General features: G+C 39.2%; 2 protein-coding genes and 1 long non-coding RNA gene across 4 annotated transcripts in view; 1 reads left to right on the top strand and 2 right to left on the bottom strand.

Moving 5' to 3' along the window:
• Positions 1 to 9,432, bottom strand: part of LOC144630559 (1-phosphatidylinositol 4,5-bisphosphate phosphodiesterase beta-1-like) — a 36,326-nt gene extending 26,894 nt beyond the window's left edge. For both annotated transcript variants that reach the window (XM_078488920.1, XM_078488921.1), the window contains exons 1-8: positions 8,178 to 9,432; positions 7,735 to 7,812; positions 7,375 to 7,443; positions 2,810 to 3,030; positions 2,615 to 2,668; positions 2,055 to 2,139; positions 1,291 to 1,391; positions 286 to 452 (exon numbers count right to left, since the gene is read on the bottom strand). In XM_078488920.1, coding sequence (XP_078345046.1) covers positions 286 to 452; positions 1,291 to 1,391; positions 2,055 to 2,139; positions 2,615 to 2,668; positions 2,810 to 3,030; positions 7,375 to 7,443; positions 7,735 to 7,812; positions 8,178 to 8,270 — 868 coding nt within the window. In that variant the 5' untranslated portion in view covers positions 8,271 to 9,432. The remainder of the gene's footprint in view (positions 1 to 285; positions 453 to 1,290; positions 1,392 to 2,054; positions 2,140 to 2,614; positions 2,669 to 2,809; positions 3,031 to 7,374; positions 7,444 to 7,734; positions 7,813 to 8,177) is intronic.
• A 2,855-nt stretch (positions 9,433 to 12,287) lies between these two features.
• LOC144630633 (uncharacterized) lies at positions 12,288 to 21,938 on the bottom strand. The gene is made up of 2 exons (XR_013566587.1): positions 21,708 to 21,938; positions 12,288 to 12,740 (listed from the first exon to the last, which is right to left on the bottom strand). It is a non-coding gene; the product is annotated as an uncharacterized LOC144630633 (long non-coding RNA).
• Positions 21,888 to 23,196, top strand: LOC144630620 (2-amino-1-hydroxyethylphosphonate dioxygenase (glycine-forming)-like). Its single transcript, XM_078488996.1, has 2 exons — positions 21,888 to 22,307; positions 22,672 to 23,196. Exons 1-2 carry the CDS (start codon positions 21,939 to 21,941, stop codon positions 22,882 to 22,884), a joined length of 582 nt encoding a protein of 193 aa, XP_078345122.1. The 5' UTR covers positions 21,888 to 21,938; the 3' UTR covers positions 22,885 to 23,196.
• Positions 23,197 to 23,455: the final 259 nt, after the last annotated feature.

The raw sequence follows: 23,455 nt of genomic DNA, 5'->3' as shown, positions 1-23,455 counted from the left end.
AGCATCGTAAATGGCACTTTCATGCAAATTAAGATAAACTTGAAACAAGTCGGGCTGACTTTTTCCAAGTTTACCCGAACGCAATCCATTTTAATCTTCTTGAATTTTGCCAATCCATGCCCCTTTTTAGTCTTTCTGTGTTTCTTTTGAGTTCTTCTAAAGTTTTAAGCCATTGTTGTGATTTTTCAGTTACTTCATGAACAGTAGGTATTTGTCGAAATTACCGGTACCTAAATTTGCGTGAAATAGCCCCTTTAATGCACTTGTAATAACATGCAGTCTTACCCTTCTTTGCAAAATCTCTGTTCGGCTCATACTTGTCGATTATTGCTTGAGCTTTTTCACTTGTGCAGTAAGGGAAGAGGATTTCATTGAGACGTGGATCTCTTTGCTCATTGTTGAGAAATTCCACTAGCTGATCCACTGTTAGATAAGGTTTCTTCTTTGCACCACTAAAGAATTAAAGACCTGGTCAGTGCTTGAGCTCAGATATGGACCCCTCAATCCAGGGTCCATGAACCATTTAATAGATCACCAAATTTTCCTTGTTTCCACAGACTGGTATAAAGCATAAACTAAGATGCCATGCTGTTGGAGCTAGGGACACGGCAACTGACCCACGGCTGCTGAGTACCTTAATGTCGGAGGTTGCAAACGTATTTGGTGTTAAACGTCTAAATTAAATGAAGGGAATTTGTGAAGAAATAATGCAATGACGGCAGCTAAAAAAAATTTATCAGTCCATACCCACCTCGGGGAAGGCCACTGGATATTTCAAGGGGTTATTTATGAACTGAAATTTCAGAAGGGGTTGTGTGTGTGTGTGTGTGTGTGTGTGTGTGTGTGTGTGTGTGTGTGTGTGTGTGTGTGTGTGGGGGGGGGGGGGGTGTAAAACCAAAAATCTTCTGTGGGGTATGTATGGATATTTTCTGGATCGAAAAACACAATCATATAACACGGTATGGGCTCCTGAAGGAACTACAACATAAAACAAGTACTGGGCTTTCGATTTGAGGTGGCTTTCTGTGCAGCACTTGTTTGAGAGTAATAGCAGTAGTGGAAACATCTTTGTCTGATTGCTGGTTCACGTCTCGGGCTGGTCGCTCTGCAGGGCAGCGGCAGTGAGCCATCATGTTCTTTGACTCTTGGTGCACAAGTTCTCCAAACCCCTTTACAAACCTTTTGAAAACAAAACTTGTGAGTAAGGCGATGTAAAATACCACCTCATAAAAATAAGTTACGCATTAAATTGGGAGTATTTTTATACAACTAAATAAATATAATACTTACATTTCGGTAAATATTTTGTCGATTTCTGTTCTGTCACATAGTCTGTTGTAGAATCCCCAGAACATTTCAAAAGTTAATTTATCTGGGGCAATACTATCTTTCTGGAAGAAAATTTAAAAATGAATATTACCAACGGGTGAAAGGATATGAAACCAGGTCAAACATGCAATTAAGCAACTTCCTTTTAATATATTTTTTTAATTCTGCATGGTGTAAATTCTGATCCATCCTCCTTTCCCCCCTGCTATCTAAAGTAACCTTTAAGCTCCACACAGCTTATAAGAGTGACATAAAATACTAGGAATATTGCCAAACCCCCCCCTCTCCCCTCAATAGCAAGAGCATAACTAAGGGGGACTGGGGTGCCCATGGACCCCCCTCCCCTGTGAGATTTTTTTTCAAGATCAACAAAATACAAACCTTATACCATGTAAGTGGCAAAAAAATGCAAATCTGAAGAATCAACACCACATAAATCTTTCTATTCCAGTGCTAGATACTTCATTTATGCAGCTATTTTGTACGCTTGTCCCTCCCCCCACGCTCACTGCTCACCCAAAACAAAATGTCACTTTTAGTAAAACACAGCGCAGATGTTTACAGGACAATCTGGTAAGTACCCTGGGTGTGACACAGCGTGACCCCTCTCCCCCTTCAATAAATCCTAGCTACACCCCTGAATAGCGATGCTTGTCTACTCTGACAGTGGGACGGTCCCTAAGGAGCCCCTTTATTTATGAGAACCTGGGGATCAGTGTACGCACCTTTCCATGTGGCAGACCAACAGACTGGAGAGCATCCAACACTCTCTTTTTGTCTTCTTTACTGGAACTCACATCCTTAAGAATGCTGAAAATTGAAAATGAAATGTGCTTATTAAATTAAAACATGGTAGGTAAAGTCTGCATACGAGCCGAGTGGCCCATCAGGCTGGAGCTCATCCCAGTTTCTCCAGCATGAAGCGACTTGAAGTATTTATACTCCCCCCCCCCCTCTAGATGGGATTCAAGTCCATCACAGCGTTACCCCCCAGCCTTAAATTTGCTGGTACCCATTGATACACCTGGGTGAAGAAAAGAACTAATGACAGTAGAGTGTCTTGCCCATGAATGCAATGCAGTGCCCTGGCAAGGTCTTAAACCCGCACCCCTCAATCTGGAGGCCAGCTAGCACACTAACCATTAGGCCTCCATGCCACCCATTACATAAAACAAACAATTATGTTCAATTTTAATGCATATATTCAATCTTATGGCTTCCCTGGGAATAAAACCCCAAGATGATCAGAAAGATACATTGTTTAATTGTGATTGGCATGACTTACTTCTTAACAGGAATTTTTCCTTCAGCACTTGTTTGGACACAAATTTTTGTATGGCTGGGGAATAATTCAAAAATAAACAAAAAGGTTAGAAGCTGTTATCCCAATTGCAATCACTTTCAATTGACAAATTGAGTTTTTTTAATCATTATTAATACCATATCAGTCAATTAGGTGCATTTATTTATTAGGACTCACTGTTTTTCAAGGAAGGTAATAGGCGCTGCATTAATGGCCAAGAGATTATTTGTCAAACGCATCAACGCATCTGTCCATTCACGTGTAATATTGACTGAACTAGACACAAAGTTCACATAAACAATATCCACCATGCTTGAGCCGTGTACGATTGTTATTGTCTTGTCTTGCAGTAATTCATCCTCTGATCCCAATCTGAGTGAATCCCGCAATCGTTGCTCCTGTGACAACAAAATAAGCACAAAAAATGAATGAAGGATGGATCAGAATTTTGACAGATTAAGCTCCCCCACAGCTGCACTCGTAGAATAATAATATTATTGAAGGGTTGCCTGGAGGTTCTTCTGAAAAATGTCTTGGGACCCAGCTCAGATGGAAATTAATGCTTTCATGATAGCAAAGTTACTACAAGTCGCCTGTTACACCTGGGCTCTGAAAGAGCACAGCTCCAAATACTTTTGGGGATCCCAAACAAAGATACACTGTATGTTCAGGGTTTGTTTTTTTCTCCCGATACCAATTTTATGGTGCGCCAAAAACCAAGAAAAGGTGCTGGGAAAAATAAGCTAACAAGTAAACAGTTTGGAAATTTGCCTGCTGTATGGACTTTGTATGAAAAAATATTTATTATCTTAAAAGAGATCATTATACAGTGCAATAATCAAGGGGTTTTAATAATTTTATCAAACTTGTCACAGCATTTTATAATTCAAGGAAGGCACTTAGTTAAGTATAGACAGCTACTAGTTTTATTCTTTTAAATAAAATGGCAGAAAAATCTATGTCTAGACACGTAGGCGGTTAGTAGGACAGTGTCATTGCAAAAGAAACACATGTAAATCTTGCCGCATTCTAATCGCACCAGTGGGCGTGAAATTTTCAAATTGTTAACTCATGCAGAATAATGATATTGATCTAGATAAAAAGCATTTCCTGTTTTTGCAAAAAACACAATCAGTGATACAAAATATCATGATGATATTGCAATTTTTATTGACGAGGGATATTTAATTTATGAGCAAATTGAGAATTATGTTTCTTCCCAAATCTGATTGTACACCAACTCAAATGTCTTAAGCTTTAACACTAGAGGCTTAGCATTCCATGGCATAACAATAATAAATATCATAATTTTTGCACATAAACTACAGTGAAAACCTCAAAAATTATCAAGTTACAACAAAGCAATACAAAAGCTATTATATATTTAAACAGGACTGAAAGAACAAATAATAAAATTGTTTTATGCAAATGCTTCAATTAACAAATGTCCAAGCAGTAAAATCAGGTTTTAAAGGCAAAACATGAAATTACTCTAAAAGGAATTTTAAGATGTCTACTGTCATGTAAATCTATTTAACACTTCGGTAATTTTTCAACCACAAAGAATTGGTAATATTTAAGGCCTTTTATACTTATTAAATTAGTAAAATCTGTTAACAGGATTAGTGGTGACATTGTACATGAGTATTTGCTTTTCAGCTTTAAATAAATTACAACATTCTTTAGCATGGGTAACACAGAACAAAATAGTTTGAAACCTCAAACCCATTAAGACTACACATAAGAAAACAATGGCTTTAAATTTCAATAGATGGCATTAATTAGCTTATGATTGATTGATCATGTTTTTAGGAACAAACACTAAAAATTATCTTGTGCAAGTAATCCAAGCCAGCTGTCCACATTAATTTTTCTTATTTAAAGCTTTTACCTACAATTTACATGTAACGGGGGATTTTAAAAGACGTACAAAATAACTCTTTACAATTTGAACTTGGACAAAATGACTAACAGTAAAATATATTTAGTACTTTTAACAGCTTTTATTTGTCTATGAATGGTTGCAATTCAAGATTTTGCCCACAGACTCGGAAAGATGAAAAGATATATTAATATTATTCAAAGTCTAACATTATATATTATAAAAGTTGCTCGCGCTGTGTTGGTCTTCAACTCATTATCCCATGCCGCTCTCTCATTTCTTTTCCCGCTGCTTTTCTCAACTCACTCGGTGCGTTTTTTATTTCTTTAATATCAATATTAAGTGACATAATTTTTAGGTGTCACTTAATATATTTTTAAGATATCTAGAAGAGTATAATTTATAGCTTTGATTAATCAACAGCATCTCTCTTTATACTGCTAAATTACTTGGTTGCTAGCCATATTAATGATAAATATTAAATGGCTATAGATAGCTCAAGATCCATCTGGGAATTGAAATTACAGGAAGTCAGAAGCGCTTAGCAGGATTTGAAAAGGGGCCAGCCAGGGGGTACTTCCATGTTCCTTAAAAAGTCTAAGAAAAATAATGTCAAGCTGCATCTTAAATTTCTGAAATTTGAAACTTGCAAGCTTACAGTACACTAATGTATAATCCTGCTAAAAAAATCAAAACTTTAAATTGCAACATCTGACATTTTCAAACATAGTTTGGTGGAAATCATGATAATATGCCTGAATCATTGTTGAATATGGAAAAGTAAAATGCTAAGTTAAGGTTTTTTGCTTTCAGAATGAATAAAATATAATTAAGAAACAGCTGTTTACTGTTTGAATTGGCAGTGAAAAAACTGGTAGCTGGCCTACACATTTTAAATCCCTTGTATCTGTAATTACAAAATAACAGAAAAACTCTCGTAACTCTAAGAGGGCTTCCAGCCACATATTAAATCTCTGTGTTTTCCTGTGTTTTATTCTTTTCTGGCATAAAATGTAATGAACAATACGTTTTTTATAATCCAAGTCAAAATTACGAGAAGGACCAAATATTAATGACAATTCTATTGCTCCAAGTAATCTCCCATTCAATTTATGCACCACTGTCTTACGTGTATTTACAGAAAGGATTTTTAATCTCTTTCCTCCAATTAGAGCAACTCTCATCTTACTAAAAAAACCTAGGTGACCCTTTTTCTTGCACTTCTCAGCAGGTGTAATTTAGCATTTAAATTTCAGCAAGTTAATCTGTGCAGTGATGTTTTTTTACCGCATGGTGGGGTTTTGAAGAGCAAAACAATATATAACAAAATGTCACACTTAAAAATTCCATTTATGAACCACTTACTGACGAGAACGATTTCAGAAATAATTAGCTGGACGGCACACAGAGTCAAATGCTTATCTTTGTGAATTGATTGCCATGGAGGAAATAAGTAACTTATCACCTTCAAGGAAGAGATATCTCCCTCTGGCTCCCTAATTAAGCTTGGTTTCACGTTGAGAACAAATGGGCTATTACTGCTTCTAATTAGAAGCAAAACTAAACACTAACAAGTCAACTCAAATATACATATTCAATTTTAACTTTGAAAAGGTAAACATTCTGCAACAATGACTGGTATATTTTTTTAGGAAACATCTTTCCAGCATAAATTGACATTTACATTTCTTTTTTTTTTTAAATTATCTTGATATAGAATTTGTGACAGTAGTTAACTTGCATACCAGCCAGATCAAGCTTGCAATAAAACAACACACTTAACACTATATTTTTAATGCAACCAAAACAAAGATTTTGTTTATAAATGTGCTCTTTAAATTCCAATTTTCTAAGAGAACTATAAATTTGCATATACATATATGTCAAGCAAACATGATTTAAATATTTTGATTTCATTGCTAGGACAACAAATAGCACTTCTCAACTTAAGGTCAAACTCAAAGTTTTCACTGTAATGAAGGAACCTAAATTTATACTGTCTTGTCAATATGTTTTTCAGTGTTTTTTTTGGCATTTTTTAAATTATTTAAAGTTCCAAAGATGGCTGCATTTTAAAAACTCGGCAAATCAAAAGGTCTTGGGATGTTATGTTATCGTAAACAAGAAGAAACACAATTTAGCACAAATTTTCGGTTATGCGGAAAAAGCGTAGTGCTCAAAACAATATTTTCTGATACGCAGAACTGTCAAAACATTGCTAGGCGACAATCAGAAATATAGCTATAAATAATTAAAAGACTTTCCTGTCTGTATTTTGTTATTTTGTTTAACACAGCGCCTCGATTCGAGAAACAAACTAGAGTTTAAGTCAAAACACAAATTATACCCTACCATAACATAACACAGTTTCAATTCGAAAATGCACTAATATTGTGCCTTGGTTCACAAAAAGCATTCAATCAAAGGATTAAAAGCTTTGTAAATGCGACAAAAGCCTCAAACCTAAAAAGTATAATTAACAAAAACCTTTCTGCGGTGTAGAAATTTATGTACAAAACTGCAAAGGCCAAATTTGAAAGTCTAATACGAGCAAAAAAGTCTGAATTAGCATTTAGAGAATTTCTTAAGGGGCTTTTTTATATATTAGCGAGAGAAGAAAAAAAATCTTTGTTTATTTACTGAAGGGTTTCTGGAAAATAAAGCAGATATTAATACCACAATCTGAGATTTTTGACGGTACACATGTACAAGATATTGAAATCGTTTATGGAAAGTGCAATGCGTAGAAATATCTTTCAATTTAGCATACAAATTATTAATATCAGTGAAAGCGAAAAATGTTGTTTGCGTGAACCCGAATTCGGGAGTTTAACTATTTTTGCCACTAAATCCCACAAACCTTTGGAATTCTTGCGGATTTGCCCGTCCTGACATCTCTGACAAAAGACAGCTCTAGCAAGTCTGTTTCCTGTCAACATAAAGAAAAAATCTTCAGCGCAAGAGCTTTGTAAACTGAACTACTTGCTAAACAGTGCCATAAAGATACGATCATACGAATAAAATTCCTCAATTGTAAGCAAAATATCAGCTCATCAAATCGCGATTTCGGCAAGGCTCGCTCGAAATCTGCGCAAACTAAGAAAAATTCAAAGCTATTGAATCCACAAACCGGTGACCTGATGGGCCCGCGCGACAGAAGAAATACAAATTGTTCTTATTATAATTCGGATAGCATTACATACGGTTTATTTAAACCAACCTTATCTTCGGCTCTCCAATAAATTAAATGACCAGCCGAATCTACTTTTACGGTACATTGCTGTCCTAGTGTGGAGTCCTGTTTGAAAAGGAAAAAAGCACAAATAAAATATTTTTAATATCGATTTTTTCGCGATAGGAAGTGAAGCGCCGTTCTGCGAGTGCAGACAAGTCCGCTCTCGCGATGTCGGGCTTCATAAACAAATCTCGCGAAACACTACTTCCTGTCTAATGTTATGGAACTGTTTCGAACACAAAACGCGAAATAACAGAAGTGGTTATTGTACAGCTGCACAGAAGCTGGCTTATAGTTAGATTAGCTAGTTAAAAGTCCCCTATTCTCATTGAAAACTGTAGATCGAAGCGAACAGTGCTAAGATAAAGGCTAGCGTGACTAAATACGACACGTAAGCTTGAAATCGAGAAGAAAAACTTTCCACCTACCTCGTCCCATTTAATAAATCTTGCTCCTCGAACTAAAAAATCTGCGACTTCAGGATGAGTGAGCCTTTCGAGAATCGCCTCGCCGCCCGCCATGTTTTCAGTTCGATTCAAAACAGTGCGAGGCTTTAGCCGAATTACTGCGAGCGTAAAGTCACTTCTGATTGGCTGAAATTTACAAGCGGGAACAATTTATACCGCCACCTCGCAGTTTGCAAAACTCCGAAGCTTCGCTCACCGGGATAAAAGCGAAAAAATCATTGACGATTTCCACTTCGCGTCGCTCTTCAGAAATCCATAAGCTCCTGTTTGATGAAAAGTATCACACACACGAAAGAGTCAGATTATTTTTATAAATACATTCATATGCAATCAGTTGTGTCGGCTAAGGCATTAGGTCCAAGCACTCATGCAATATCATAGAGGGTTTGTTTACATTCGAAAAAAGATTATTTATGTGTCCAATATAAAGACCTACAACTAAAAACTTCAGCGCCAGACCGTATGCCATACAAAAAAATATTTCTATTTAGAATTTTCATGCGGGGTTTCGTTTCGTTAGTGGAGAGTCAATTTTAATTTGCTGTAAATGACACAAAAGACGGATGCATAAGACTTGTGTATAAATAGCAACTATTTACAAATACACCGCCTCGAGGAAATTGCTTCTGTCTGGCTAGGGTAGTTTAAAATGGCTTTAGTTTTATTTTTAAAATTTCATTAAAAATTCGGTTAACAAGCTGGTCGAGATGTTTCGGAGTGCTTCTACTTGCAGTAAACGTGCAATCATTTAAAACGTTCAGAAAATACAGTATGTTCATTTGTATAAAAAAAAAGCAGCAATAAAAAAAAAGTGCTGTCTATTCTCGCACTTATAAGTATACGTCCTAAAATAATCAAAAGCGGCTTTCATTTCGTATAATGAAGAATAACAATTTGCTACAAAGTACCAGACGTTTTGATCAGATTGTTGCGAGTACTATCGCCACATTTATCGTTCTTCTCCTTTCCTTAAAACAAATTCCGTGCTCGGAAAAAAAATAATTATAACCTTCAGTTAATTAAAGCTTACATTTCTTGGCGAAAATGGTTATTTTCTACACGCGAATAACAATTTTCGCGTTTCCAGTTAATATCTTGAGACGGAAAAATATCGTGATTCGGAAAAGAATCTGATTTTTTTTTCGTGAAAATTCAACCGTGTAACACTTGTATTTAGTAAATCAATATTCGAATAAGTATTTCTTGCTGGCGACACATGCTAATTACAATAAATTTTCAACCCATTGCATAATTCAAAGCCGAAAAAAGTAGTTTCAAACATGGAATGCAATGTTTAGTAAAAACACCTGCTTTTAAGAAAGAAATAATTTGAGACAATCTTTTTTCGGTGAATTGTATGTTTAAATCACGAAGAACGCAACTTGAAATTCCTGATAAATGATCTTTGAAAAGCGTCATTAAAACATTTTTTTGTATTAAAGAAGGGAGGAAAAAAAGTGTCACTTACAATCTATGGAACGGAAAAGTGGGCTTAATAATCTTACTTATTAGTCATTCAAAAAAGCAATGATTATCAGAAATTTTTGTTCTACCAAAATGAATAAGTGCATTTATTACAAGATAAATTACAAAACAGAGCTTAGTAGTGCATATTTCTGCGACAATGTATAGTATTAATCAATATTCTGAATTCAGCTATGACAAAATAAATGAAAGGTATGTGTACATTATTTCGACCTAATAGCATAGATCAAGTTTGTCAATATCAATAATTGCACAATCCAAATGATTTTTTTCTCAGTAATTAATATGTATGGTTGATCAACGCTTGAGTGGGATACATTGTGCATGTCAAAATATCACGTTCAGTGATCCCAAATGTTGTAAATATTCAAATATAACACACTGAGATCAGGATTAAGATTATTCTTTTATTCATTATTTTTTAAAGCATATTTATTCAGAAAAGATTATTTGAAAGTGAGCGGTTGAAATGCGACTGTATATCCTAAAAAACATGCTTATAAATTATACATTTGCACTTCAAATTTCCCAGACCAAAATTATGCATTTATGAAACTGCTGATAAATAATAATTATGCATTAAATGCAGCTATTGAAATACATATAAATTTAGTGCCTTTTGTTTTCTAAGCTTTGAAATACTTCCTTTGTGTTAATTTTGCAGTCTCCAGTCTTCAAAAACAAAAAACAAAAAAACCAGCCTGCCCTTCCCACAAGCAGCTCTTAAATTTTCCTTGCCCAACAGTTGTATGCTTGTCTTTATTAGTTTACTTCCTCTGTGATTTAATCGGCAGACGACTTCCCTGGGCCCTTGCCCATTGGGCAAGCGAGCATTAAAAGTTAATTGCCTGGCAGAAAAATCTACCTCTCCCAGCCCACATTATCAATTTTATACTAATTAGTGATTTGTAATATTTTATTCTTGTACACTAGAAAATCAAGACTTTGTTTGAAACAAAGAAAGCTATCATTATCAAGACATCCAGGGAAAGTTAGAGAAAGTCGCAGATGGTTAGAATCAGTCACAATAACATAATCACAATAAAACTTATTTTGGTAGTAACTTAAAGTAAGCAGCGATTAATTTGGGGGTAATATTCATGTAGAGTAACTGAAAATCAATTGATGTCATTCCTATTTCCTGTGATAACAAACACAAATAGATTTAGATTATTTCCATTGAGTTTTGTCAATATTATTAACTGCACAGAAGACTACACTGTGTGTAGGCCACATTTGGTTATGTGGATGATCTCACAAATACATGTAAAATTATTATGAAATCATCTACAACATATTGTCTTGGTTAGTGATTGTGTGATGCATTTACAGAGGAATTCCATTCACTATAATAATTATTGCTGTTTGACTCCAAAGCTTTTGATAGGAATTCAGGCCGCCCCCCAGTCTCACCCACCCACCCACCTCCTCCTTACCTATAATATTACATTTTCGGAGAGTCGTGGACTGAGCGAGTGGATAGCAACTACAATAACTATGTAAGAAAGTGTTACGGTAGTCAATTGCAGACTACTTACCAGTATTTCTGTCAGGTTGTTTAAAAATTTGCCCGTTCCTATTTTTACTCCTGGGCTGGGTTGTTCAAAGCATGATTAAGGTAATCCATGATAAGCATAAATTCGGTTTCAGGTTTTTATTTTAACTTTTCAGTGAGGTTTTCTGTTAATAATATGTTCTGTCCTTGAGTTTTAATGTCAACTTACCTTAAACTCCACAAAACATGAGCAATAAAAACACTTAAATTCAAGAGAAATTTAACCCTTCATCGGCTTTTAAATCTGGGTTAATGTTTAATTGGCTTTTTAAGCAACCTGGCCCTGAATAGAGACAGGCACTGCAAGAGTTATGAGGCCTTCCAAGGGGTAAAAGCGACAAGCAACATGACCTTGAATACTGGCAACACAGGAACATTTTTATAGCGACAAGCGACATCATTACTGCACTGAAATGCGACAGCGACACAATGCGACAGCAACACAATAGGGTAAAAAACGACAGCGACATTTGTAGCTGTCAGCTTGGCAACATGGGTTCTCAAAAACCTGCGACATTGCGACATGGCTACCCCCCTTGGAAGGCCTCAACTATTAGGCCAGCATGCCTTCCAAAATTACTAAATTAAGACAGTTATTTCACACCGTTCTATTAATCAGTGAATCAGCTTTTAATAATCAAAATATTAACCCTTTAGGTTTAGTGCTCAACTTAGCGACTCCGTCTTTGTGAAGGTAGGATAAAATGATGTATATCGATCATCTAAAGTACAAAATACCTCAAAATGTTGCGATTACAACAAAGTTCGATTACTGTTCTTCTCCTATCAAATCCCACTCTACGAGTATGGATATTCTGGTTTGCATCACTAATTCAAAATGTTTCTTGAGTGGGGAAAGAATTGATCAGACAAAGAGAGACATGGTTGTTCAGTCTATTTAACCACAGTAATAACAATATTGCGAGATTTGACTTGGACAGTCTTGTAAAACACAATGCCACAACTCTCTGTAGGAACCAGCAGAAAAAAGTATGGCTAAACTTCACCATAAACATCTTCTGGTACTGTCGATCTTGCCACGATAATCTTCGGAACTTAACTGGCTTGCACTTCCATCTACCAGCCTCAATAGGTATTGAGGCAATGTGTCTTTTGTTTTCATGCTTTCTTTTAGCAAGGAAGCGCAATCCGAAGGCAAATTATGCACCACTGTTGTACTAAAAATATTTCGTGTTTTCAACACATATGCCGATGCAATTCTTCATCTTGCATACTTATCGATATTTAGCTTTTTAAGTTTGATTTAAATGCAATCCTAGACAAGTGGACAGAACAAGTTGTACCCACAGTTGGTAAAAACAAGCTTCTGTTCAATGGCAGTCCGTTGTTACGTTGTGAGTAATTCAGGATCCTTTCCCTGCTCAAGCTTTGCCTCAAGTAATGCTTCCTTCTCAAGCCTTCTCTTGTCCATCCAGGGTTTGAACAGCTGAAACACTGCCGCAGTACTCACAATAACACCAGCCCTGAACAATACAAAGAGAGGGAAACATTGAAGGTGGGTAGTGGAGGTGGACAGGGGGGTCTGAACCTCCCATCTCCCATGCCTTTTACTTTGCTTCCGGTATTTTTTACTCCCGCCTCCCACCCCTTTCCATAGCCGTTCTCTCCTCTTTGCCCCATATCTATTGCGAAATATAACAAAACTTTGCAAAATTTTACTCCTTTTCTCCTGGTTCCCGCAACCTTAGGAATCCAGCTTCCCAACATCCCTTCTCCCACTTCCCAACCTTTTTATCTCGGGCTCCTGCCCCCTGTCCCCCTCCACTGGGTTATGACACTAATTAAACTTCCCATGTACATAGATAATGTTGACAATAGTAAACAAACAAATTTCAGCCTCTTGTTTATCAAGATGACTAGGTACTCAAGCTGGTCAATAAATTTGGAGGGCTAGGAGAGTGGGGGTGGGAACTAGAGGAGAACTATTCCCCTTCCCTCCCCCACTTAAACAGAAATTAATTCTGAAGGCCCCCCTTTTGACACTTGTAAAAGAAAAAAATTTAAAACTTCCCCCACTTTCTCTTCCAGTTCCTCTCCTCTACATATTTAATGACCAGTCTCCAACATCAGATGTACCCATTTTATCTACTGTAACCGTCATTAATAAAAATTGTCATTAATAACAAAACCAGGGCCCAGTTGTTCAAAGGTTGAATAACGCTATCCACAGGATAAATTGCTATCCAGTGGATAACTGTCATACAAAACCTACTTCACTATCCACCAACATTTCTTGTGAATTGAGCTGTACACCAACAAGCCTGGAAGAGGGGGTCATTGGGGTTTGCAGTATTGTGGCATTTGCCAATTTTTCATGCTGTATTTCAGTAATTTTAATCTTGAATTGCGGTATTGCTGTATTCTCCAAACCTGCGGGATGCGTTTTCTTAGAATTATTTAAAACAATCAATCAATAATGACACACACGTTTGGGCTAAAATTGTTGTTTAATGAAAATCAGACCCTGGGCGGGTGGGAGGGTGACAAGACTAACGTGCAGGAAAACCACTCGAGCGACAGCGAACACGAGGAGATGAAACCTGAGACCTTAAGATTGAATGACGCGATCGATCAAGTAAATAATTAACAACTTTGATCGTGATCAAAACAATACAATTATTTAAAACAATCAATCAATAATGACACACACGTTTGGGCTAAAATTGTTGTTTAATGAAAATCAGACCCTGGGCGGGTGGGAGGGTGACAAGACTAACGTGCAGGAAAACCACTCGAGCGACAGCGAACACGAGGAGATGAAACCTGAGACCTTAAGATTGAATGACGCGATCGATCAAGCAAATAATTAACAACTTTGATTGTGATCAAAACAATACAATTATTTAAAACAATCAATCAATAATGACACACACGTTTGGGCTAAAATTGTTGTTTAATGAAAATCAGACCCCCAAAATAGCCCAAACGTGAAGATTAATAGAATGAAAAATAGGAAAAGAAATAGAAAAAAGAAATAAAAATAAATTGAAGGCGCATACAGAAAAACGGCCGCTTGAATTTCTGGCTAAATCGAACATTATCAAAACAGCTCCAAATTTCGCATCCAGGTTTGTTTACGTGTGATAAACACTGTCCTGTGTTTCATTTCGCTGCTCTTTCCTTCGTTTTCGAAAAATAACACATGCAAAAGACAAGGTTTTTGCTGGCGGCGTCTTTAGGTCTTTTCTTTCACAAACAATAAGCAAAAGAAACCTTTTGTTCCTCAAAACAATGAAACCAGCTAAAGTTTTGAGATTACAGGCCTAACCCTAACGAAAAAGCTTAACCCCAAGGATAAGGGTTAGCATAAGCGAGGTCGTTAGCGTTTCAAGTTAAGTTTAGGATCAGAGTCAGCCTTAACACTTAGATCGCACTTTTCGTGCAGTAAGCTTTCACGCCAGTTTGCTTGCGGCTAGCTTTCACTGCAATCTGCTTGCGGTTAGTTGCTTTGTGTTGTTTCGGGCACTGACTATTTTAATCTGTTACTGTTAGCTGTAATTTGAGGTGAAAGTGAAATAAAGATTGATTGTTGTGATAGACTGATTGATTGACTACGTTTGCTGGTGTCTTCACTTTATACTAGTTTTGCTTTCAGTTAAGTGCCACTGGCTTGCTCTCACTTCTATCTCCACTCCTAACATCATCACACATCTACAAAATCCTGCAAAAACAAGATAAGCTTCTGAGGTTTTCGCTCACACGATTAAATGATTGATTGATGAATATTTAATGAGGCACGGAAAAAAATTTTGCAAGGGAAGGTGCCCTGCGAAACATCTAAAGAATTTTTTAAAGTCTAAAACCAGCCCGCTTCTTGGCAACTTTGTCGCTGCAGCACCCTAGCGGACACTGCAAAACTCACGCTGACATAGTTCCCGACAAGAGATCTTTGTTTTTAGACTTTATTTTCACTTGGCTCCGCCGGCCTTTGTCAGACAACTTTCATAGCCGAGCACTAAAAAGCACTATTGTACCAAACAAAGGCCGAACATCTCTCATTTCTTCGAGAAATGCTGTGAGACTTACGGGTTTTCAGACTTAATGATGTCCTTCAACCGCCAAGTGGACGCACTTGTGCTAAAACTATAAACAGCTACGTTTTCTTTTCAAAGCCGCCATTTTGCTCAATTCGAACTCTTCCACCTCTAACATGTGACCTTACATCACACAACCCTCCAAGTTAAGACCATTTTAGTCGCCATGGCGACTAAAATTTTGGAGCTGGCGACTAAATTGGAACCAAAGTCGCCAGCCTGGCGACTAAAATTGAGAAGAAGGATTGAAAGTGTAAGCTTAATTTAGTGACTAAAATTTGAGCAGTCGGTGGCCAAATGGCCACTAAGGAAAAAAATAAACTTGGAGGGTTGTCACAATGCAGTATCCAGTCCTACTCTACTCAAATCAACAAGGAAACAAACATGGTGGCAGCAAGTCAAGGCAGGCTTTTAAAATGGTTTCTTGCCTTCCGTAGACGCTTAGAAAACCCTAAAAGGAAAGATGTGCACGCGATGCGTTGGAAAACTCAGTCTGCTGGCTGACTGGAAGAACGTAAGCTTGCAAAATGCCTTGTTTTGCATACATTATTTCTGAAAAACGAACAAAAGAGCAGCGAAATGAAACACAGGACAGTCTATAGCACACGTAAACAAACTCACATGCGAAATTTAGAGCTGTTTTGATAATGTTCGATTTAGCAAGAAATTCAAGCGGCCGTTTTTTCCGTACGTGCCTTCAATTGATGAATAAAACAAGAAATGATGAGATAAGGGATTAGAATAATAATGGGAACAATGTTCAATATACAGTCACTGCTTTGTGGAAAACAGCCCAGCAGCCATGATGTCTGCAACCTGGGTGCGGGATGTCAACGGCAGAGCGAGGTAAGCGTGGAAGGCATCAGAACGCCAGTCACCATGTAGCTTGATTAGATGCTCTGGCACGCCGGATTGAAAGGCAAAAGTGGCACCGCCACGCCGGAAACTGTGGGGAGAGTAGTTGGCTGGGTCTAGACCAATTGTAGAAATCAGGCGTTTGAGACAGGCAGTAAAAGTTGAGAATGTAATTGGACGATGGCTAGAAGCTGTGGGGAGGCAGAACAAAGGTGCCGATGGAGGAGCGGGAACCAGGGCGAAGAAGTGTGCTATGGCAGACAGGGGGCAGAGGGCGGAGCCAGGGATGCTGGGAAGTGGTATAAGCAGAAGACCTTCTTTGTGTTGAAGAGTTTTCGTCCAACAGATGCGAAGAACAGTTCGCGATTAGTAAACTTTATGTCTTGGTGAGTAAGATGGCGGGTGGGGTCGAAACTGTTGGCTGAGGCAGTCGTCAAATTTGATTTGCGAAGGAAAGAGAAGAACGCTGTACAGAAGAGAGCCCAGATCGCGGCGTGAGAAGGGAGGCTAGTATCCAGATAACGACGGATCTGCCGGAGTAGTTCGGGAGTGATGGGATGCTTCTGGCAGGACGTAGTACCTTTTGGTCAAAATGACGTCAAAGCTGTCCAGAGTGTCAAACGAGAAACCATTGAACCGGTGAAGGAGCCTGACTGCGTTGAGGTGGTTCAAAATGTATTGGTACAAGGAAGTCTTGGTAGCGAGGAAACATGCATAAGAGGCCACGGTGTGCGGTGTAGCAGGTAAAGGAGTGTCATGATAAGTGGTACAGAAATTCAAGAATGATCTCCACTTGGAGTGTAAATTACGTAACGTGCCAGCATATGCTTGTGTGTTAGATACAAGGAGGGCGAGGTTGGCTTGGTGAACTGAGGTACTGGAGGCTGGTTGACATCTAGAAACAAAGAAACCAGTGATTAGAACGCTATTTCAAAGTCAAAAAATCATGCGGGACAGGCGACGTGAGTGGTGGTAATGTGAGCAGTCAGCTGTTTGAATTAGGCCTGGTGAAAAGGAGACAGGTGCCAGCGGCTGAGGTGGTCTGCCAGGGAGTTGTCCTGTCCAGGAATGTGGACAGCGGCTACTTCGAAATCGTGTAACGCGAACAAAAACCAGATCTCGCGCAAGCAAAGTTGCATGCCGAGTGTTCTTGATCTGCCTGAATTTAGCACGAGGACGCTGTTGTTGTTATCGCAACTCGTGAGCGGTTAAATGTTGGCCGCGTAGGGCTGGACCCCAAAGCTTCAGAGCCACCATGATAGTCAGGAGCTCGAGGATGTTAATGTTATTGCCGAAGCGTTGAAGAATTGGGCCCAGGAATGGTGTGTGGAAGAACTGCCCATTAAAATAGCCACCAGCGCCGGTGTTGCAGGCATCGGTGGAGAGATACCATGGGTCATCGATCCAACGAGACACTTTGATGAGCGACGAACTGTTGTAAAGGGGAAGGAAATGGCACCACCAGCGAAGGTCTGACCTGTTATCCTCTGAAAGAAGGCAGAAATGGGAGTCGTGGGAAAGGCGGAGTGTGTTAAGAAGGGTCGACATGAAGACGCGAGCTGGGTGGACGCACGCTGTGACGAAGGACATGATGCCAAGGAGTGACTGTAAATCGCAGCGCGAAATATGGGAGGAGGTAAGCAAGGAAGGGCAATGATGATGAAGCTCTAGAAGGCGGTCCAGTGTGACGGACATTGACATGGCGAGGGTATCGAGTTGGACGCCTAGGAAGACCATAGAGGTTGTTGGAGGACAGTCTTTGTCAGGGGATGACTGTAGACCCAGAGTGGTAAAGAGGTCCCCAAGGGCGTGGAAAGCTTGGGTAGAAAAGTCAGGAGTCTCGGCCCCTCCGAAATCGTGGATGTAATTGGTACAGCTGTACCCAAGGGCGTGGTACATGTAGGAAACAGCATTGGTTGTCTGTTGGCACATAGCCTGCAGAACAGGCGGTTTATTTTGCGGGTTGAAGCGCGAAGTGCTAGGTTTTTATTTAGCGGGTCACGCGAGGGCGAGCGCGAAGCGCAAAGGAAAAATAAACCGCCTGTAGACACACCATTGTTTATGCTCTTCCAACCGTTCGCCTGACGAACGGATTTTGGTGATTGGTTGATTTAAGCCACATGATGTTAAAGGTGTGAAAAAACAAAAAGGCGATCAAAGTGTTCGTTTCCGCCCTCGATTTGTTTCCGGTTCAGTGTGTCAAAGATTTTATAAAGGAGAAACACAAGACACGCATCGAAGCATTGTTAGAAAAGAAGGTTGTTTTGAGTCTGCTACCGACAGGCTTCGGCAGAAGCTTGATTTATCAGCTCTTTCCGAGAATTCTCGTGTTAGCGAATGGTGACAATAAATGCCTACGTTTGAATCATGTGGTGCCAACGGAGGTAAACAGTAAAACCTAATCATCTAGCTCAAGAGACAAAGCACTCGATCAAACTAATGCAAGAATCTACGACATAGAATGTCTCTCTAAAACCAACGTTAAGCTTTCTCAAAGTAAAGCTACCACAGCCTTTGGCGAAGCCGGACAGATAAATGTGTCATCCGTGTAAAGATCACATCTTAATGCAACAATATTTATTATCAGCCGGACCCGGCATCAATTAAATACAAGTAATCTGCATTTTCACAGAATATATGTCAGACCTTGTCCTTCCAGAGCGAAAATTTAACAAATAGAAATTAACCAAAACAAACTGAACTAGCGAAACATGTGGCAAATTACAGATTTAGAGGAGTCAAACGAGACGACCAACTGTTTTCGCAGTGTACTGATACTTGAGACCTGTTTCGCGCTAACAAATTTAAGCGCTCTTTGATTGGTCCTTTCTCAGTCATTCATGTCAATCAAAAAAGTGGGCGGTAGAGCATGAACAATGGTCTGGCTACAGGCGGTTTATTTTTCCTCGCGCTTCGCGGTCATCGGGTCGCGCTTCGCGTGACCTCGCGATAACCCCACAAAAAAACCCCGCCTGTTCTGCAGGCTAGTTGGCACATCATGGCTGCAGAGCAGAGACCGAAAGGCGGAGCGATGTCGAAATATAGTTGGTCATTGTGGCAAAATCCGAGGAGGTGTATGTCGCGAGGATAGACGCGGAGTTGGTGATATGCTCGGCTTAAGTCCTTTTTGAAAAGATGGCATCCTCTTTCTTTGAGACGGATAATGTTGGCGAGTGCGTCAACACCAGGTAACCGTAAGACAAAGGGCTTGCCGAGATAACTGTCGGAAGGAATACCACTGTTGACCGAGGAGCCAGAGGGGAAACTGAGGTCCAAAACGATGCGAGGTTTTCCGGAGCGACTGTGGGCGATTTGAAGGGGACTTGTGACCAAAATTATCCACGCAAAGCAGGTTGGTGATGAAGGCACCCCGTGTTGCCCCGAGATGACACTCTGTATCTAAGAAGGATTCTATGATCTGTGGAGAGGAGAGTGCGGATCCGTGGTTCTGTTGGGATGAAACTGGGGGGTGGGTGCGACATAGACGACTGGCAAACCAAACTCGAGAAAATCACAGAGTTCGGGTCAGAGTAATTGTGAAGCCTGGAGCGCCATTAGGAGATGTTGAGCGCTGACGGGACAGGAATTTTAAGGTGAAAGCGTTGGGACCAGAGACGGACTGCAATCTGGTATGCATAAGAATCAGCCTGGAGGTGAGATGAGGTTTAAGGCATAGTGGGTGAGGTGCTTGAGATGAGGATGTGGCGTGATTGGAGAAATCAGTGATTGAGAGGCTGGTAGACGAAGGCGTTGCTAGTCAGTCGCAAGGTGTGGAGTCCTGGCATCGAGTGGGCACTGGAAATTTCCGTTTTGGACAGGACAGAGCGTATATCCTTCGTATTTTTTCCGACTATCTTTAGCCGTTTCTGGTTGTTTCGGAAGGAAGCTGAAACAACCTAATATTGTCAAACATTTTTTATCTACAATTTGACTGTTTTAACAACCAGTTTAAAGTCGTGTCAGTGTTTTCACGGTACCACCGCTTGCTTTTGCCTCACTTTTCGCACTCATGTCAACAATTCTGCCAGCTATGCAAGCTCTCTATGAAATTGCGGTAATTTCCGAATTTTTTGTGGTATTGCCATATTTGCCGAATCTTTTTGCGGTAATGCGGTGTTCAGTACCCCCAATGTCCCCCTCTTTGAATGTCAAGGGATGGGGTTACTGGGCCTACGAACACCTTGAACATCAAGTGGGAAAATGGGCTGCCTGAATGGTCAGTGGTTGATCAGACAAACAAGGTGGCATCCAAACAAGCTCATGTGGATGATTCCACTGCTACCAGATCCAACCATTTGAAGTCAATGTTTTCAAAAGTTTCTGGGGAGGGGGTGGGGTACACCCCAACTTCCCCCTAGCAGGGCCGTAACCATACCTTCGCCATAGACGAGGCAAGATCTTACCAGGGGGTTCAGGGGGCATGCCCTCCAGAACATTTTGAAATCCTGAAGCCCTGAAACTCTTTTAGAGACATTTTTCCTGAGGTATTTCTTGAGAAAAATCAATCTTGTTCACTTGGGGGTTATTTTTTCAACAAAACATATTTTGTTTTTAATTTTAAGTAATAATCTAGACGAGGTAAGCGCCTCGTCTTGCCTCTTGCTAGTTACGGCCCTGCCTAGTAAGCAAGGACCTCAGCTCCTTGCTGTAAAGGCAAAGACTTTCAGCCACGCTGCCTACTACTTCAGCCATCTTGCCTGCTACCCAAAAACATTTTGACTGGGCTGGAGAGGGCTCTGTTGGTCAATGGCTTGGGGATAGAGAGGATTTGAAGGTTGGGAATTTCCACCAAATTTTGGCTTGGGGGAAATAAAGTTGTATTGTAAATATCCCTGATGATGTTAGCACTAGTCTTTCGAAACGTATTGGAGAAAATAAAACATTTTTACAACTCAACTTTGAAAGTTTGTAATCAGTGAAAAAACTTAAATATTTCTGACAAATACAAACAATTTCCTTTCAATTTCCAATAGAGATGTGAATTACAATAAAACTCCAACACGGTACATTTTTAAATTCAGACAAGTGACACAGGACCCCTCCACCTCCCCCTCCCCCCTACTGAACAGCTGTGCCACTTATCACTTGTTAAATTTGTTTTCTATCTACAGCCTTTCAGTACGGAAGACTTCGCAACATTGACAATGTGACATATCAAAAACTCATTTGAGGGTATAATTTGCATGCTACATCGTGACACCAAAATTTAGTTATGCTAGTCAAGAATAACAACACATTGCAAGATGATAAGAATTTGACACCACCAATTGGTGCCTTGAAACAACAATAAAAAAATTGCTGAAATGTTTATCTCATTTTATCTAAATTTGATTATACTTGATGCATTTGCAGTATCTCATAACTGATAGCTAATAATTAAGCAATTCCTTATTCTTGATTCAAGGCAATATTAAAAAGTCCAGGCGCGAGAAAACGCAAAAGCAGACACACAGACCACGTCTGTCTTTGCAGACAAGGGGAAGCGATCCAGTTGCTTGTATTACAAACCCTTTAGACAGTAGAACGTGCAAAAGTACATACCAAACTCCACATGATATAGCCACAATGCGGATTCGACGCCTCATGTAAGGCTCTAAACTTTTGATTTCATCTTTCAAATCCATTTTCCGTGCAAGGACCAAAAGCACAATCTTCACCAGGCGCTTGTCAGTCGTCAGTGCGCACACGAAGTCACGTGATCACAAATGACGTTCTCAAGTTCCGGTGTCGATCTCCGATGTCCATTTTACGGATACAGTTTCCGGTTGCAAAATGGCTGCATCGAGAGCCGAACAAGCGACGAAAGAAGTCTTTGATCTGTATAGAAAGTATGGAAACCAAGATTACATTGGCGAGCCAGTTTCCCAACAAGAGCACATGATTCAGTGTGCCATGCTAGCCGAGAAAGAAGGCTACTCGGATGAGGTTGTCTTGGGGGTTTTTCTTCACGACATAGGTCATCTGATTGGGTTCGACAAGTCTCTTCCTCCCATGGGAGATGTTGGCACCCATGCTCACGAGATAATCGGAGAACAGTTTCTGAAGGATCTTGGCTTTCCAGACGGTGTAACGAGTTTTGTTCGAGGCCATGTGGATGCCAAACGATATCTCGTATGCAAATATCCGGAGTATCACGAGCAGGTAAAGGGGGCGGTGACATATACAACATGATACCCCGTTTTTCTGCGGCATGAGAAAATATATATCAACCTATGTTGAAAGCATCTTTTTCTTTCGATTCCCCCGTGAAAGTGTCATAGAGATACAAAGTATTTATTAGGGATGAGATTGGCGATTTTTGCATTTTCGGGTTTATACATTTTTGCGAGGTATTTTTGGGATGTGAAGGGGCAGGGGGTACCACTTAGATCAAACGTTCTTTTGGTACGTCACGCAATGTATTAACGTCAAGGATCTAGGAAAAAATAATTGCGTAACAGACCAAAAATATCTGTGTAGGATATGGCACATCATTATTTTCTTATTTTTTTTTGTTTTATTTCAGCTTACTTCAGCAAGCAAAAAGACGCTGGTTTTCCAAGGAGGCCCTATGACGATAGAGGAAGCTGAAAAGTTCGAGAAAATGACTCATTTTGAAGCTTTGATTAAAATGAGAAATTGGGACGACCAAGGCAAGATCAAAGGCGCTCCTGTAGACTCACTTGATAAATATGAAAATATGTGTAAAAGATTTTTAGAAAGTGTGTTATTAAATTAATTTTTAAGTACAAAATCATAAATAGAATGATCAAATTTTTTTATTCCGTATTGCTTCTACAACAAAGTGTTATGTATGTTGAAGGGGGTCTACTATCTCAGGTGTTTAATTTCTACTTTTCTGTAGACTCCTCGTCACTTTTGATTTTAAAAGCTTGGTTATACTTGACAGTAATTAAACTGATAAACTCGTGGCCCCCAGAAAAGTAAAAGAAAAAAAAAGGAAACGAAGAAAAATAATATATTATTGTATTAAAAGTGATGGAAGTAAAACAGTTGAAAGTTGAAAGAATAATAAAAATTAGCAACAGAATGGTGTGTACTGACAAATCGTTTTTGCTATCTAGGGAAAATGAATTTTTTTACCCTAAGACCTGTACAAATTCATATCCGGAAATGGTATTTGGTTTCCATTTTTTCAAATACAATGTGATGGCCGAAATAAAATTGATTTGGTCTTTGGGTTTTTGCTGCCTCCCTTTAAAAAGTGCCCAATAGCAGTCAGGCCAAAAAGATAAAAACTGTGTTACAAAAACTCTTTCAGTATCTTTGAGATCGAGAAAGGTCACAGG

This window comes from Oculina patagonica, chromosome 11 (assembly GCF_052425735.1).
Source record: "Oculina patagonica isolate OP01 chromosome 11, crgOcupat, whole genome shotgun sequence".
Taxonomy (NCBI): Eukaryota; Metazoa; Cnidaria; class Anthozoa; order Scleractinia; family Oculinidae; genus Oculina; species Oculina patagonica.
The sequence above is the reverse complement of the archived record's forward strand: the minus strand, read 5'-3'. Positions and strand labels throughout refer to the sequence as shown.

Bases quoted from the DNA above. Each gene is read 5' to 3' on its own strand.
- LOC144630620 (XM_078488996.1), top strand. From the start codon at position 21,939: ATGGCTGCATCGAGAGCCGAACAAGCGACGAAAGAAGTCTTTGATCTG. The intron at 22,308-22,671 runs GTAAAGGGGGCG...GTTTTATTTCAG, and splicing joins ATCCGGAGTATCACGAGCAG to CTTACTTCAGCAAGCAAAAA.